Source organism: Vombatus ursinus, unplaced genomic scaffold (genome assembly GCF_900497805.2).
Source record: "Vombatus ursinus unplaced genomic scaffold, bare-nosed wombat genome assembly UNPS02014812.1, whole genome shotgun sequence".
NCBI classification, from domain to species: domain Eukaryota; kingdom Metazoa; phylum Chordata; class Mammalia; order Diprotodontia; family Vombatidae; genus Vombatus; species Vombatus ursinus.
Genome location: NW_020954590.1, coordinates 52,165,327 through 52,182,033, shown reverse-complemented (window position 1 = coordinate 52,182,033; position 16,707 = coordinate 52,165,327). Strand labels below are relative to the sequence as shown.

Sequence of the window (16,707 nt, the reverse complement as noted above, 5' to 3'; positions counted from 1 at the left end):
CTTTCTTTCTTTCTTTCTTTCTTTCTTTCTTTCTTTCTTTCTTTCTTTCTTTCTTTCTTTCTTTCTTTCTTTCTTTCTTTCTTTCTTTCTTTCTTTCTTCTTGTTTATTTGTTGCCAATGTTTTATGAATTGCGTTGCTTTGTCCCTCAGGTGATCTCTTCAGTGCCCTGGAGTTTCCATTCCTGTATTTTTACAGATTCCACACCAGCTGCTGTGCCAGGTAATCTTTAAGAATGCCCCTCTCACTTCTCGCCCCCAAATTCTACTACTACTTCTGCAAGAACTGGCATTTAGATTGCATTTTAAATTTGGGGAAACACTCTATATCCATTATCTCATTTGAGCTCCATTTTGTAGAGGAATAAATGGAATATTAGAGAAGTTAAGTGACTTGCCCATGGTCCCATAGCTTGCAAGTGTTTGAGGTAGTCTTTGAACCCCTGGCCTTCCAGACTCTGATCCAGCACTCTACCGCCTATGTTACCTGGATTTCACTGGGTAACTCTTGAGTCTCTGTTGAAAAAAAACCTATACAGTCCGTTAATTCCATGAATTGCAGAGGCTGTGTTAGGTATGAGGGAGAAGCAAAGATCACCCAGTCATACAACTGGCCTTTATGAAATTTCTCCTCTGTGATCAGCACTGTGCTAGGTGCTTTGGGATCAGGGTAAGGGGAGACAGAAGTTGCATCAGATGCAATCTCTATTCTCAAGGATTTTACAATCTAGTGGGTGATGCAGAACAGGAGACAAATTCAGAGACCATTTATTATTTAACTTTAGAATTAAATCAGAGACTTAAATTAGAGTGTCACAGTTTATAGACTCTTTGTGCTCACCACTTAACACCTGACCTTGACTCATGGCGTACTAGAATTACAGAGCTGGAAGTTCACTTAATCCAACTGCTTTGTTTTATAGGTGAGGACACTGAGCTCCAGAGGAGTGAAGGGGCATATTTAAGGTCATCCAACTGGTTGGTAGTAGGAGTTAGAACTAGAATTCAAATTTGCTAGCTTCTGCTTTGTTGTTGTTCAGTTGTGTCTGACTCCTTGACCCCATTTGGGTCTTTTTTTGGCAAAGATACTGGAGTGGTTTGCCATTTCCTTCTCCAGCTCATTTTACAGATGAGGAAAGTGAGGCAAAGAAGGTTAAGTGACTTGCCCAGGGTCACACAGCTTGTAAGTATCTAACCCCCTCATTGTACAGAAGAGGAAATTGATGCCTAGAGAGTTTAAGTGGTTAGCCCAAGGTCACATAGGTAGTAAGTAGCACAACTGAGATTTAAACTTAGGTTATAGACTTAGAGTTGGGGACTTTAGAAATCATCAGCCCCAAATTCCTTCATTTTACAGGTGAGGAAACTGAGACCCAGAGAAGTTAGGTGGATTTAAATCCAGGTCCGCTGAGTTTCAATCTAGTACTCTCTCCAGTGCACCTCTGACTCTAAATCTATGTCTTCCTCATTTCTATACTGCCTCTTTCCTCTGCACCATACTTGCTTTAAAGAGGTGGGGGTGGTGTGTCTTATTGTTGGTACACCCTTTAATATGGAAAGAGGTTCCCATCGCTGTAGGTACTCTTCACCACTTTGGGGGGAAATCCTGCAAAAAAAAAAAAGTCCCAATTAACAACGTAATGGGAAGATACTGGATTTGGAGACTGAGGACCTGAGTCCCAGGACTAGCCTCAACCAATTGCTGGCTGTGTGACTTTGGACAAAGTAATTTTCCCTTTCCAAGCCTTAGTTATATCATTTGTAAAATAAAGAGGTTGTCCTCTAAGGCAATTTACTAGCTGTGTGACCCTGGGCAAGTCATTTCATCCTCTATGCCTCAGTTTCCTCATCTGTAAAATGAGCTGGAGAAGGAAATGGCATACCACTCCAGTATCTGCCAAGAAGACCCCAAACGGGGTCACAAAGAGTCAGACGTGACTGACTGAACATCAAGCAAGATCCTTTCCAGATCTAACTTGATGACGTCATAAGCCTCAAAGTTCATCCCATTTTTTTAACCCAGCAAGTCATGAATAGCTCCTAGGTAGAACTGTCATTCAAGCAAAGGCTTGAATGTACCTTGTTGAGGTTCTTTTGTGTGCTTGAGCCTTTAGCCCACTCTGAAATCCCTACTTACAGATTTTTGGAAAGCCTGGCTAGAGTACGTCTTCCAGCAACTATGAACTTGGATTATTTCTTATTCAGCTTACTCTTAGTTATGATTATAAAACAGAATTCTTTAGTGCCACACTTGTGCGTGTGATTTTGTTTTCCTGGAGGGATTATTATTTGGCAGAATTACTGGCAAGACAAAGAAGGGAATGTCAAGCTGATATTTCATTATTTTGAGCAGAGACCCAATTTGTGGCCCATTAGTGGTACCTTGCTCTGTGGGACGACGTCTTTGCTTTGGTTTAGTTCTGTTTAATCTGCTACTCCCTGCAACCTGACATACAAACTGACTTTTTAAATTTTAACAGGAAGAGAAGTCTGTCTTCTTCATTTACCCCCTCGTGAGAGTACAAAGGTTTTCCTGGTGTAAGAATAGGGTTCTTTTCTCCAAGCCATGTTACAGATCTTCCTGATTGTAAGCTAAATCCTTAGAGAGGGTGCGTCATATACCATTCATAATCCCATCGCAGGTGAATCCCAGAGTTGTTCCAAGAGGGTCCTGGAAATTCCCCCTGCTCTGTCCTCCTCCCATCCTTTAAAATCTACTGCTACTACAAGAGGGAGGGGAGGTATGTTTGTAAAGGATGAGTTTGGTGTTGATCCATAAAGAATTCAGAAGTACTTTACAGAAGTATTAAATTAACCTGAAGTAGTGAATGCACTTTCTATGAATGTTTATTTAAAGGTCAGTAGTAGTAGCTTAAGCAGCTGGGTGGTGCAGTGGCTAGAGTAGAGGGCCTGAAGCCAGGAAGGCTTAGCTTCCTAAGTTCAAATCTAGCCTCAGACACTTACTAGCTATGTGACCCTGGGCAAGTCACTTAACCCTGTTTACCTCAGTTTCCTCATCTGTAAAATGAGCTGGAGAGGGAAAGGGCAAACCGCTCTAGTAACCTTGCCAAGAAAACCCTAAATGGGGTCACAAAGAGTCAGAAACAACTGAAAACAACTGAACAAAAGCAACTCGATCAATTTTTGCCTAGTCTTTGTATCCTCAGCATTTAACATTGTTTCTGGAACATATTGGGGGTTTAAAAATCCTAGTTGTCTTGATTTCTGTGACCCTAGGCAATCTAGAATCTAACTCTATGATGGGGAAAGTTAAATTAAAAACCACTGAAACAACTGAAGCGGGGTTATTCCTTACTTTTCTCTCCCAGTCTTCCTTTCAAGCTCTCTCATGAGGGAATCTGGCTTATCTCAGATCTAACCTCACTGAATTTTCATGATGGAGTAGAAAAAGTATTGAATTGGGAATCAAAAGCCAGGATTTCCAGTGCTAGCTGTCTTACTTATTACCTCTGTCACTGTGGGGAAGTGACTTCAGGTCTTTTGGACTCAGTTTCCTTATTTCTTCATTTACAATAATAATAATAATAATTATCATTATTAACATTTATCCAGTATTTTAAGATTTAAAATTTATGTTGGGTTCTTTGAAGCCTCTCATGAGGTAGGTAGTGCAGGCATCATTATCTGCCTCTTACAGAGGAGGAAACTGAGGCTCAGAGAGGTCACATAGCTAGTGTCAGAGCCAAGACTTATATGCCTCTCAGTACCAAGTACCAGCGATCTTCTGTGTCACACTATCCCTGATCTGTAACATTAAGTGGTTGGCCTTAAATGATCTCTAAGCCCCTCCTCAGCTTTTCTAAAAGTCTGTTACTCATTCCTGCGAATGAAAAAAAAAGAAGTACTCTCTTAAAAAAATTTTTTTAATAATAGACTTTATTTTAACACTCATTTTTAAAAAATTTGAGTTCCAAATTCTTCTATTCCCACTAGCCCCACCCCCACCCATTGAGAAGGCAAGCCGTGTGATATCAATTATATTTGTGGAGTCATGCAAAATATTTCCATATTAAAAGCAAGTACTCTCCTTCCCATTTTATAGAAGGGGAAATTGAAGAAGGTTAGCAGCATTGCCAGGGAATAGAATTCTAGGCCACCTGACTTCCAGAACACTGACTTCTTGTGGAACTACTCTGCCTTTCTGTTGTAAGTGACTGAATGATTTAAGCTTCCATGGCTAAACTCCCCTAGTTGTGAAGCTGATTCCCATCACCATGTCCTAGGCACACTTGGTTATAAACAAAAGGAGCCAAGCAGCTGGTTCTGAAGGAAGACCTTTGTATACAGCTTCTTTCATTTAGGGATTTCCTGGAGAAAGATCTTAATGCATTGTAAGTACAGTTGCTAGTACCTCAAAAAGGAAAATTTGCTCCCCTTGTCAAGTAGCATATTCTCAGCATAGTCTAGTATCTAATGATGATGATGATGATAATAGCTAACATTTATATGGGCAGCTAGATGGCGCAGTGGATAGAGCACTGGGCCTGGAGTCAGGAAGATTCATCTTCCTGAGTTCAAATCTGGCCTCGGACATTTACTAGCTATGTGACCCTAGGCGAGTCACTTAACCTCTGTTTGCCTCAGTTTCCTTATCTGTAAAATGAGCTGGAGAAGAAAATGGCAAACCACTCCAATATCTCTGCCAAGAAAACCCCAAATGGGGTCATGAAGAGTTGGACAGGACTGAACAACATCAATAGCAAATGATAGATTGTAGGCCCTTGGATGTGGAGACAAAAACAAAACAGTCTTTGCCCTCAAGTAGCTTACATTCTCATTTAAGCCTGATACCATACATTTGGCCTCCATATTACTATCCAGACAAACTAAGCCATTTGACATCTGCCATGTAGACCCTTTCTTTATTTTCCTTTCTTTGTACTTCATTCTTCTTATGCCTGGAATATCCTTTCCCACTCAAGACCCTTTACTTCCCTCTTCCCACTTTTTGTATTCTTACCAATCTTTTAAACTCCAACTCAATTGTTGTTCCCTCCTTCATGAAGCCTTTTCCCATCTACCAGTTGGTCATGACCTTTTCCCTTCTCTAATGAGGTGATTGTGTATTAGTTATTTATGTCAGAGGCAACATGGTGTACAACATGGATAGAGAGCCAGCCTCTTCAGAATCAGGAAGAAGGCCTGGGTTCAAGTCCTACCTGTGATACATAGTGTCTAGGTGAACCTGGGCAAATTGCTTAACATCTCTTGCCTCAGGTAACTTTCTAAAACCAGGTACCAATTTATAGTGCAGAAGTACTTTCATAGTACAGGGGGAAAAGCCCTATATTTGGAGAGTACCTGAGTTTAAATCTTAGCTTTGCCACTTAATGCCAATGTGACCTTGAATAAATCATGTAACTTTTCTGAAGCTCAGGTTCACATCTGGAAAGTGACTTCTGTTCCAGCTCTAAATTTTTGTTCCTGCATGTTCTTAATAGGAGTTTCTATATTAATGAACCTGAAGGTCCAAAGCCAGTTCCTATAGTTCTCTGTGTGTCTCTTTACCCTGTAAGATCCAAATCGTGGTGGGACTCTGTCTTATCTAAATTTTCTATTTCTTCCAATGCCTAATATGGTGCCTTGCATACAGTAGTTGCTGAACAGTGCTTGAATTGAATAATTATGAGATTGGAAAACAAAGTGTAGATAAAAGTTGTTTCCGTGAAATCATAGTGAATATAAGAGAAACCCAAAAAATCGTTTTGAATGCTTTGAAGAATGCTGGTTCATTAATAAAACATTTTTTCTGTTTTCCCCATCCAGTGGATTCTTGGGATTCTTTTTGATGTTAAATTCAGTGAAGCTAAAAAACAACATGGCTCCAGCACAGCACACAGCCTGGATTTTCTTTGCCAAGGTAAGAGAGGGGTAGGGTGGAAACATCTCACTGATTACACAGTGCCTGGCCCCTAGCAAGTCTTATTAGTGCCTGTTACCATTAGCTGTCTTGGGAACTTCTGGGTCTTCATGCTGTCCCATTGTCTATACTGGTCTGATCCTCCTAGGTGTGTGTAAACATAGAGGGGTAACGTCAGTTCAATGTCCATGAACCCAGCCCTGCAGATCTGATTCATACAGAACTCACAGGTGTTTAACCCATCTTTTATGATCATTCTACAAAGAATCACAATATTATTCTTACCTTCCGTGGTAGGATTATAAAGGAGGCACTAACCTTATGTGATCTCATTAAGTGGACTTGAAAAGTCTCAGGTAATTGGAGAACGACAAGGTTATAGGCCATTAAAAAATAGCCTGGATGGGATGTTCCACCACAGGCCCTAGATTAATGGTAGGAAGGGATGACAAAAACTATTTCTAAAGTCCATAGTTAAAGAATCAAGAGAAAGAGAGGCGAGTAGTTTAAGAAGAAAGAAAAGTATCATTTAGGAAAAAGAGCACTGCGTATGGAGTCAGAGGATCCAAGTTTTAAGATCTTGGGTTTGTTACTTAACCTCTGGGCTTCAGGCTTCTGATTTTTATAATGAAAGAATTGGACCAGATAATCTTTAAGGTGACTTCCAGCTCTAAATCATGTGTTGTTCAGTTGTTTTTTTAGTCATGTCTGACTCTTCATGACCCCATTTGGGGTTTTCTTGGCATAAACACTGGAGCAATTTGCCATTTCCTTCTCCAGCTCATTTTTTTTTTTACAGATGAGGAAATTGAGGCAAACAGGGTTAAGTGGCAGAGTTACATAGATAGTTAAGTGTCTGAGGCCAGATTTGAATTCAGAAAGATGAATCCTCCTGACTCCAGGCCTGGCACTCTTATCCACTCCACCATCTCGCTGTCCTAAATCATATACAAAAAGGAAATACCATGTCAGACAAAGTGGAGAGAACATCTTTGGAATTTACTTCCTCAACCCAAGATTGTTACATTTTTTCCTCTGAAGAATATGTCATTCCTCTTTTCTTTGTGCCCTTTGAATGGAAACTCCGCAGGGATATTTTTGGTTCAAGTTCTTCCCGTTTTAATGATATTACTCCAATGATAACACAGGCCAAAGTCATAGTAATTAAATCTTATGTTTCAGGGCAGCTTTTCTTGTACATGAAGCTTTATTTAGCAAGCCAAGTACTCTAAGAGTCTCTGTTCTCCCTTGTTAAATTCTGGAATGGAGTTACTGAAGGAAGTCTGAGAGTTTCTTCTTCTATAACTAATTACACATAGTGTGGATTTTTAATTGGCTGGATGGTTTGGATTGGGATTCTTCCTGGAAAGAGGGGTTGGTCTAGGGCTAGGCAAACAATTAAGCCACTTCCCAGCTTTAGCATTGTATGAATTTGGCTTTTATGCTATACCAAAGTGAAGAAGAATTAAGAAGCCTCTTGATGAGGGTGAAAAAGGAAAGTGTAAAAGCTGGCTTGAAGCTTGACATCAAAAAAACCATGATCATAGCTACTAGTCCCATCACTTCCTGGCAAATACAGGGAGAAGAAATGGAAGCAATGTCAGTTATAGTCTTGGGTTCAAAGATCACTGCAGATGGCATCTGCAGCCATGAAATTAAAAGACTCTCGTTCCTTGGAAGAAAAGCTCTGGCAAATCTAGACAGCATACTAAAAAGCAGAGACATCACTTTGCTGACAAAGGTCTGTATAGTCAAAGCTATGGTTTTTCCAGTAGTAATGTATGGCTATGAGAGTTGGACTATAAGGAAAGCTGAGTGTCGCAGAGTTGACCCTTTTGAGTTGTGCTTGGACAACAAGGAGATCGAATTAGTCACTAGTTAAAGAATTAATTCAGACTATTCCTTAGAAGGTCAGACACTGAAGAGGAAGCTTAAATACTTTGACCACACAAGGAGAAGACAGGACTCATTGGAAAAGACCCTGATGTTGGGAAAAGTTGAAGGCAAAAGGAATAGGGGACAGCAGAGGATGAGATGGTTAGATAGTATCATGGAAACAGTGAACGTGAACTTGGACGAACTCCGAGAGATAGTGGAAGATAGAAGGGCCTCGTGGGCTATGGCCATGTAGAGTCGGACATAACTGAACGGTTGAACAACAACACCGATGCTGCATCAAAGCTCCACTTAGTTGAGGCTATGTTGGACCCTTTTTGGCAGAATATGCATTTTTCTTCTGGGGTGACCTTCTGTTATTCTTATCTTGGTAAATATTGCCAAACACAAGCATTTCCATAGTCAAAGAAGAACAGAAAAAGAGGACTGCAGTATAAAACACTACATCTCCATTACTGCCTACTACTTGTAATTCTCTTCTAAGTTACATAATAAATTGCACATGTTAGTTTCAAAGCTGTTCTAAATATTTGTATCTCCTTCTTAACCTTCTGTTCTCTTCTTTTTACTTAAAAACATTACAAAAACCCTCTTTTCCTTTTTGTGGGGCATCAGTGTCATTATCATTTCCCGTCTCCATCTCCAACCCTAGCTCCCCAGTAAAAAAAACACCTAAAAAACCCACAATTTTTTTTAAACAAAGCATAGTTAAGCAAAACAAAATAAATCTATATGTTGTTTATTCATTCATTCGTGTCTGACTTTTGGTGACCCCCTGGACTATCACATACCCGGCCCTTCTAGCCTCCACTATCTCCTTAAGTTTGTCCAAGCTCATGTTCATTGCTTCCATGACACTATCTGTTCATCTCATCCTCTGCTGTCCTTCTTTCCTTTTGCCTTCAATCTTTCCCAACATCAAGGTCTTTTCCAATGAATCCTGTGATCTACGCATTGGCATTGTCTAAATATGTATGTTAATTTACACCTTAAGTCTTCTGCATCTTTGTTACTGTGGAGTGTGCTTCATAATTGGTTCTCTGGATGCATTATTGGTCATTGCATTGATTAGAGTTTTTAAATTTTCCAAATTTTTTTTTTATAATGTTGTAGTTATTGCATAAATTATTTTCCTGATTCTGTTTACTTTACTCAAGATCAGTTCATGTAAGTCTTTCTGAGTTTTCTGAATCCATGGCCTTTATCATTTATGGCACGGTAATATTCAATTACTTTCATATATCATAATTTGTTTACCCATTTCTCATTTGATGAGTGCCAACTTTGCTTGTGATATGGCTGGGTGACACTGTTGGCCACTTTTTCCTCCTAGATACTCTTTCTAGGTACACTAAGTATAATCTTTCTAGATACAACTCTCTGGGTTGTTGTGACACTACTCTCTCTTGGATCTTCTCCTATCTGTATGACTGTTTCTTCTAAATTTTCCTTTGATGTGTCTTCATCTACTTCATGTCTGCTATGCCCCAAGACTCTGTCGTTGGCCTTCCTCTATTCTCTTTGTAAACTTACTTGATTACTTAATGATCGTGTCTACATGGATGCCTACCTGATGGAGATAGCCAGCTCTAGTCTGTCTTCTGAGCTCCAGTCCCAGATCATGAACTATATTTTAGACATTTGGTTGTCCTTTAGGCATCTTAACTCAAAATATCAAAAATAGACCTCATTACCTTCCCCATGCCCCATAAGAAAACTTGCCCTCTTGTAGACTTTCCAATTACTGTCAAGGGCACCATTGTCCTTCCAAGCACTCAGATTTACAACCTAGGTGTCACCCTCAATTCTTCACTCATACCCACTTTTCTTTAAACTCACCCTGTCTACTGACTGTCTCCTTATTGCTCACAACCATGCCCATGTCTCCCTCATCCTTGGAAAGCTTCGTTTTATCCTTCCATCCCTTCTGTCATTCTCTATCTCTTCTGCCCTTTGTGAATAAGCTTCTTGAGTAAGTCATCTCTACATAACAGATCTACAATACAGTGCCTCCACTTCCTCTCCTCTCACTTTCTTCTTAACTCCCTACAATATGGCTTCCCACCTCATCATTCAACCCAAACTGCTCTATCCAAAGTTGCCAGGAATCTCTTAGTTGCCAAATCCAATGGCCTTTTCTCGATCCTCATTCTCCTTGACCTCTCTTCAGCCTTTGCTGCTGATACTCCCTTCTCTCTAGGTTTTTGGGGTACCCCTCTATTTTGGTTCCAGCTGTCTCATCAGTCCTTTGCAGTTTCTTTTGTCCCACAGGGTTCTGTCCTAGGCCCTTTTCTATGCTACTGCACTTGGTGATCTCATTAGCTCTCATGGACTTAATTATCATCTTTGTGCTGATGATTCTCAAGTCTTTTTATCTAGCCCTCACATCTCCTCTGACCTCTAGTCTTGCATATCCAACTGCCTTTCAGATATCTCAGACTGGATGTCCTATAGACAGATGTCTTAAACTCAGTATATCCAAAACTGAGCTCATTATGTTTCTCTTCCTAATTTTCACCCTTTCCAAACTTCCATTATTACTCTTGAGGGTACTCTACTATCTTTTCAGTACATCCAGACTCAAAACCTAGGTGTTATCCTGACTCCTCCATATCTCTCCCCTTCTCTCCTGCATAACCAATCCATTGCCAACACCTGTTGATTTCACTTTTGAAACAGCTCATGAATATATCCCCTTCTTTCTTCTGATACTACCACCAAGCACAAATCATTTCACACTTGAACTATTGAAATAACCTGCTGGTTGTTCATGTGCCACTGTTCTCCCTGGTCCAGTCCATTCTCTATTTAGCCCCTAAAGTCATTTTCCTAAAGCACTGATATGACTATGTGACCTCCTACTAAATAAACCCAAGTGCTCCCTATTACTTTGAGAATCAAATACAGAATCCTCTGGAGTTCAAAGCCTTTCATAACCAAGCCCCACCCTACTGTTTCCAGTACCTCTTATGTCCCTCCCCCTGCATTCTTCGGTCCAGTGACACTGCCCTCCCACTTGTTCCATATACAAGATACTCCATCTCCCAGCTCTGGAAATTTTCTCTGGCTCTCTCCCATGTCTGGAATGCTTTCCCTCCTCATCTCTGCCTCCTGGCTTCCTTCAAGCTCCAGTGAAAAGCTCATTTTCTATAAGCAGTCTTTTCTAATCCCTCTTAATTCTGATGCCTTCCTTCTGTTTTTGTTGTTTAGTCATGTCCAACTTGCTGTGATGCCATTTGGGGTTTTCTTGGCAAAGATACTGGAGTGTTTTGCCATTTCCTTCTCCAACTCATTTTATAGGTGAGAAAACTGAGGCAAAGAAAGTTAAGTGACTTGCCCAAGTCACACAGCTAGTAAGTATCTCAGGAAGATGTCTTCTTGACTTCAGGCTCTATCCACTGCACCATCTAGCTGCCTTGTTCCTTCTATTAGTTATTTCCCATTTATTCTATATATCGCTTATCTCTCCCATTAGATTATAAACTTCTTGAGGGCAGGGACTGTCTTTTGCCCCTTTTTGTATCCCTAGCATTTAATACAGTGTCTGACATATAATAGGTGCTTAATAAATTTTTACTGATTGATTAATTATTATCAGAATAATACATGGATAAGGATGGAGCTGATCCTGGGATGTCATTAATACATGGAACTCCTTAGTGAGAAAACTCTCTACCAATACAAGTTCAGCACGTTTCTTAGTTTTCTATATAATTTATAATTAAGTAAATACATATACGTAGGGGAACTTGTGCAAACAATTTTTACTGATAGAGTGTGTAATCAAAACAGCTTTCTACTGTTTTAGAGAATAGGCTTTTCCCCCATCTGAAGCTTGCAAACAAATGTCACTCATACAGCTGTTCCAACATCCAAGGAAAAATAATGGTTAGCATTTATTTAGTCCAGGGGTGGGGGACCTGCAGCCTTGAGGCCACATGTGGCCCTCTGCGTCTTCAAGTTTAGTCCTTTGACTGAATCCAAACTTCACAGAACAAATCCTTTTATTAAGGATTAGTCCTTTAAAGTTTTCAAAGTGCTTAAGCCTATGTTATTTCATTTGATCATCACAACAACCCTTGGAGACAGATGTTACAATTATCCCTGCTTTACAGATGAGGAAACAGAGGCTCATAGAGGTGACTTACCCAAGGTCACAGAGCTAATAAACGTCAGAGGAAAGATTTGAACTGACTCTAAGCCCAACGTTCTATTCACTGTGCTACATAACAGTCCATCGCTCTGAGCTCAGTTTCCTCATCTATAAAATAAAGAGATTGGATTAGGTGATTTCTGTGGTCTCTTTCAGATTGAGGTTCTGTCATCCTGTGACCTGTCAATCAGTCCCAAGCTGTTTTGGGTCAAAAAGGGGCTGATATGCCACTGTGTATAATTATTCTTTTTTCTTGAGAAATTCTCCAAGAGAATCAATTAGAATGTTTACTACGCACCTTGATATTTTCTTGATATCCAACCCTACGAGTTGATTTTAGGTACAGACAAATGCCAGCACAGGAAATACAACTGTAGGTCTCCACAATCTTAGGATAACCTTAGAAAGAGTTTGATTTCCCTCGGATTTGTAAGGTTAATCCTAGAGACAGAAAGAAGTGAGGGAGGCTTAAGATCAGAGTAACAGAATGTATAGCAGAAACACGACAGATAAGGGAAATGTGGTCCAAGTTATAGATGTTATTATGCGCCGGTGGGGCTCTCCAGCTGATTTAAATTCTCACATGAGCATTCTTCCTGGATTGAGTAGTGCCCCGTGTCATCGTCCTGAACGTCAGACTGACTGGCGTTCTCAGCGGCAAGCGGAAAGAAGCAGCAGCTGAGGCCAGAGTGTGTTTGTGTTGAGAGGGAGCCAGGGGAGGAGAATGAGCAGTCTTCAGGCAGCAACCTGGGCCCTTGGGGAGCTTCAGAGAATCTAGAATATGTTTTCCATTTGGTTGCTTTGTATGTGTGTAACTAATGAGCAAATGTTGTGCAGGCTGCCACCATCTTGTGCCTTGTGAGGCAGCCGCAGGCCCTGAAACCAGCATCTGAAGTTTGCGAGCCGTCTGGGGCCTTTGAAGACGTGTTCTTCCTTTGGCAGTTTGCAGGATGTGTTTCTTGACTCCTTTGTTTAGGTTTTTTGGTTTTGTTTTGTTTTTAGAGGGGAGAAGGGGTTGTTAGAACCTCACCTGTAATATTTCATTCAACTCCCAATTTGCCTGAGATTTTAAGGTTCAGTGAATTCTTGATATTGTTGATGGTGGTGGTGTTTGAAATATTTTATTTTTATGGACAAACTCCTTCCCTGAGAATCTCTCTTTATTCAGATTGATGAGTATTTGCCACCAGGTACTGAGGGTATTTCAGAGGAAGTTTATTAGTAATAATGACATCTAGCATTTATATGACATTCAAAGTACTTTACAGATATTCTTTCATTTTATAAGATGTGGTGCTGCGTTCTTGGAAGAAAGGAAAAAAGGAAGGGAAAAAAACATTTTTGCATGCCCAGGCACTGTGCTAGGCATTTTACAAATATTATTTCATTTGATCCCCACAATAACCCTGGGAAATAGGTGCTATTATTATCACCCCTTTACAGATGAGGAAACTGAGGCAGCCAGAGGTTAAGTGTAGGGTTATATGGCAGGGGAGTTAGGTGGTATAGTGGATATAGTGGATGACTCCACTGGGCTTGGAGTCAAGAAGACCTGAGTTCAAATCCAGCCACAGACACTTATTAGCTGTGTAACCTTAGGCAAGTCACTTCACTTCTGTCTGCTTTAGTATCCACAACTATTAAATGGGGATAATAATAGCACTTAACTCCCAGGGTTGTTGTGAGGATTAAATAAGATAATATTTGTAAAAAGTAAAATGTCCTTAGCATAGTACCTATATAGTAGTAGGCATTAGGTAAAATACACTTAGCATAGTACATATATATAGTAGGCATTATATAAATGTTATTCTCTTTCCCTTCCCCTTTGATTGTGGGACTATATAGTTTGTGTTTGGGAATACTGTATTCTACTATTTGCAAGTTGCTTAACCCTGTTTGCCTCCATTTCCTCATCTGTAAAATGAGCAGGAGAAGGAAATGGCAAATCATTCCAGTATCGTTGCCAAGAAAATCCCAGATAGGGTCATGAAGATGTACATAACTGAACAACAACAGTTAATTCTACTACGGTGTCATAAGAAATGATGAGGGAGATAGTTTCAGAAAAATCTGGGAACACCTATATGAACTGATGCAAAACGAACTGAGCAGAACAAGGAGATCATTGTACACAGTAACTATTGTGATGATAATCAACTGTGAAAGTGTTAGCTAATCTGACTAGTACAATGATCCAAGACAATTATGTAGGACTCATAATGAAAAATAGTATTCACCTCCAGAGAGTGAACTGATGAACTCTGAGTGCAAATTGAAGTGTAATTTTCTCACTTTCTTTATTGTTCTTGCTTTTTTTTATGATATGGATAATGTGGAAATATGTTTTGCATGATTTTACATGTATTATTTATATTGCTAACCAGTGGGTGGGGAGGGGCCAGAGGGAAGGAGAGAATTTAGAATTCAAATTTTTTTAAAATAATGTTAAAAATAATATATTTTTAAAAATTAAAAAAAAGAATATTGTATTTCAAGATCTCTGTTGGTCTTTTGTATGATCTGCTAGGTCTTATGTAAGCCTGACTATAGATCCTTGATGCTTGAACTTCTTCTTTCTGGATTGCACAATTTTTTCTTTGCACGAATTTTTCTTTGATGTGGGAATGATGATATTCCTAGAACTTATCCTTTTGGGGTTTCTTTCAGTAGGTGATCAGTAGATTATTTCTGTCCTAATTTTTCTTTTTGGTTCCAATAGACCTCATTTGAATTGATTTCTTGAAATAATGTATCCATGGTCTTAAAAAAAAATCTTGGTTTTTAGAAAGTCCAGTGATTCTTAATTCATCTCTCCATGATCTGTTTTCTACTAAGTTTGCTTTTGATAACAGATATCTTAAATTTTCTTTTATTTTTTTCAATCTTTTGTTTTTGTTCTAATATTTCTTTCTTGTTCATGGAAATATTGGTTTCCATTTGGTCTATTCTAATTTTCAAGGATTCTGTTTCTTGGTTGAGGTTTACTACTTTTTCCTCTAAACTATTTCTCCTCTTCTTCATTTTTCCCCAATAGCTTTTATTTAATTTTTTTTAACATCTTCCTTTCTTCTAAGTATTCAAGCAATCCTTGTGGAAAATCTGTTTTTTTTCTTTGAGTCTCTGCTTTCAGTTGTTACAAAACTAGATTTGTAGTAATTTTTTTCTTGTGGGAGCTTGATTTATTCATCTTTACACCTTTAGTTTCTGAATCTACGCTTTGTGCCATGGCCAGGCTCTGTCCCCTGATGTGCCTTAGGGTATGGGGTCAGCCCTTCTTGGTCTCACCTTGAGTCTCCTGGAACCTTCCATCTTCCAGGGTTGACCCTTTTGGATCCTTGTGGTTCAGAGTGCTGAATCTTTGGGGTCCTCTTTGGTGTCTCAGGACATAATGTTAGGGACCTCAAATTTGTAGACCTGGGCTGTTTGGGACTGAACATTATGGCACTACCTTGCTCAGCAAATGTGGTTGCAGCTTCTCTCTTTCCCTTTCACCTTCCCCCTTTCCCTTTCACCTTCCCCCCTTTCCCTTTCACCTTCCACCGTTTCTGAGGTCCCCACCCTGAGGCTTTCTGACTACCCTGGGGATTTCTCACAGAATCCCTCCTTTCTTTCTGCCCCTGACACAGAATCTTTCTGATCGAACTAGGATGGACTAATGTTGACTTTGCAGGGTTGGGGGAAGACCCTTTCCTCTTGTCCATGGGTTGCTGCCTTGGTCTTTGTGCTGTTCTGGAGATGGAAGAGGTCAGTTTTTATAGTTTTTCATTGAATTTCTTGATCATTGTTTGTTATGGTATGAGACTTCTTTTGTTGGGGTAGGTATGTGGGAGCAAGGCAGCTGGCTGGCAAGTGACCATTTTGGCTGGGAATTTTTTTTTTGGTCATTGTGTCCCCAGCACTGAGTAAGTGCTTGGGCATATATTAGACATTTTATAGATCTTGTTGGATGAATAAGTGAATTCCATGTAGGGGAGACAGCATGAGCAGATTACAGAGAGGGGAATTAGTATATCAGGGACAATGAAGAAATTGACTTGATTGAAAGGGAGCAATGGGAACAAAATTGAATAGATAGAGAGGGAACAAATTATGGATGGCCTTGAAGATCAGACAAAAAGTTTAGGTAACAGGGAAACCGCTGTAGATCTTGAAGCAGAGAATCATATGATGAAAGGGATGTTTTAGGAAAACCTTGTTTTTAAGATGAATTGGAATTAGTGAAGTCAGTCAGGAGCCTGTTGCCATAACATAAGCGAATTGGTGGCAAAGGAAATAGGAATGTGAGAGACATTTTGAAGAAAGATATAATGGGATTTTATGATAGGTTGCATGTAGGGAATGAGACAAGAGTGAAGAATCAAAAGTGATGCCGAAGTCTGAAGCCAAGGATTCTGGAATTGTGGTGGTAATGCTAACAGAAATGGGTATGGGGAAGAGGTATAAGTTTTTGGAGGGAAAGAGACCTCAGTGCTGTAGTCAGTATTTTTATCAGCAACTTGGATAAAAACATAGATCAGGTTTTCAGATGCCACAAAATTGAGAGGGATATGTAAGAAAAGCAGTAGATAACAGAATGGGGATCTTAAAAAAATCTTCACAAATGTACTGTGGATTAGCCACTATTCTACCCCATAAACTGATGGCATGCAAACCAGCTCTTGGGATTGTCTAAGACCTTGGGCCTAGCAAAACTGGTCTTGTCTTTGGTGTTTCTGGGTGAACTGCAACCCTCCAATGGGGACTTGCTGGTATGTTTCTGTCTGTGGGTGGTTGGAAT

General features: G+C 39.8%; 1 protein-coding gene across 3 annotated transcripts in view; it reads left to right on the top strand.

Moving 5' to 3' along the window:
* LOC114054319 (transmembrane protein 241-like) overlaps positions 1-16,707 on the top strand; it is a 170,157-nt gene that overhangs the window by 85,764 nt on the left and 67,686 nt on the right. For all 3 annotated transcript variants that reach the window (XM_027877535.1, XM_027877534.1, XM_027877533.1), the window contains 2 exons: positions 151-220; positions 5,785-5,878. In XM_027877535.1, coding sequence (XP_027733336.1) covers positions 151-220; positions 5,785-5,878 — 164 coding nt within the window. The remainder of the gene's footprint in view (positions 1-150; positions 221-5,784; positions 5,879-16,707) is intronic.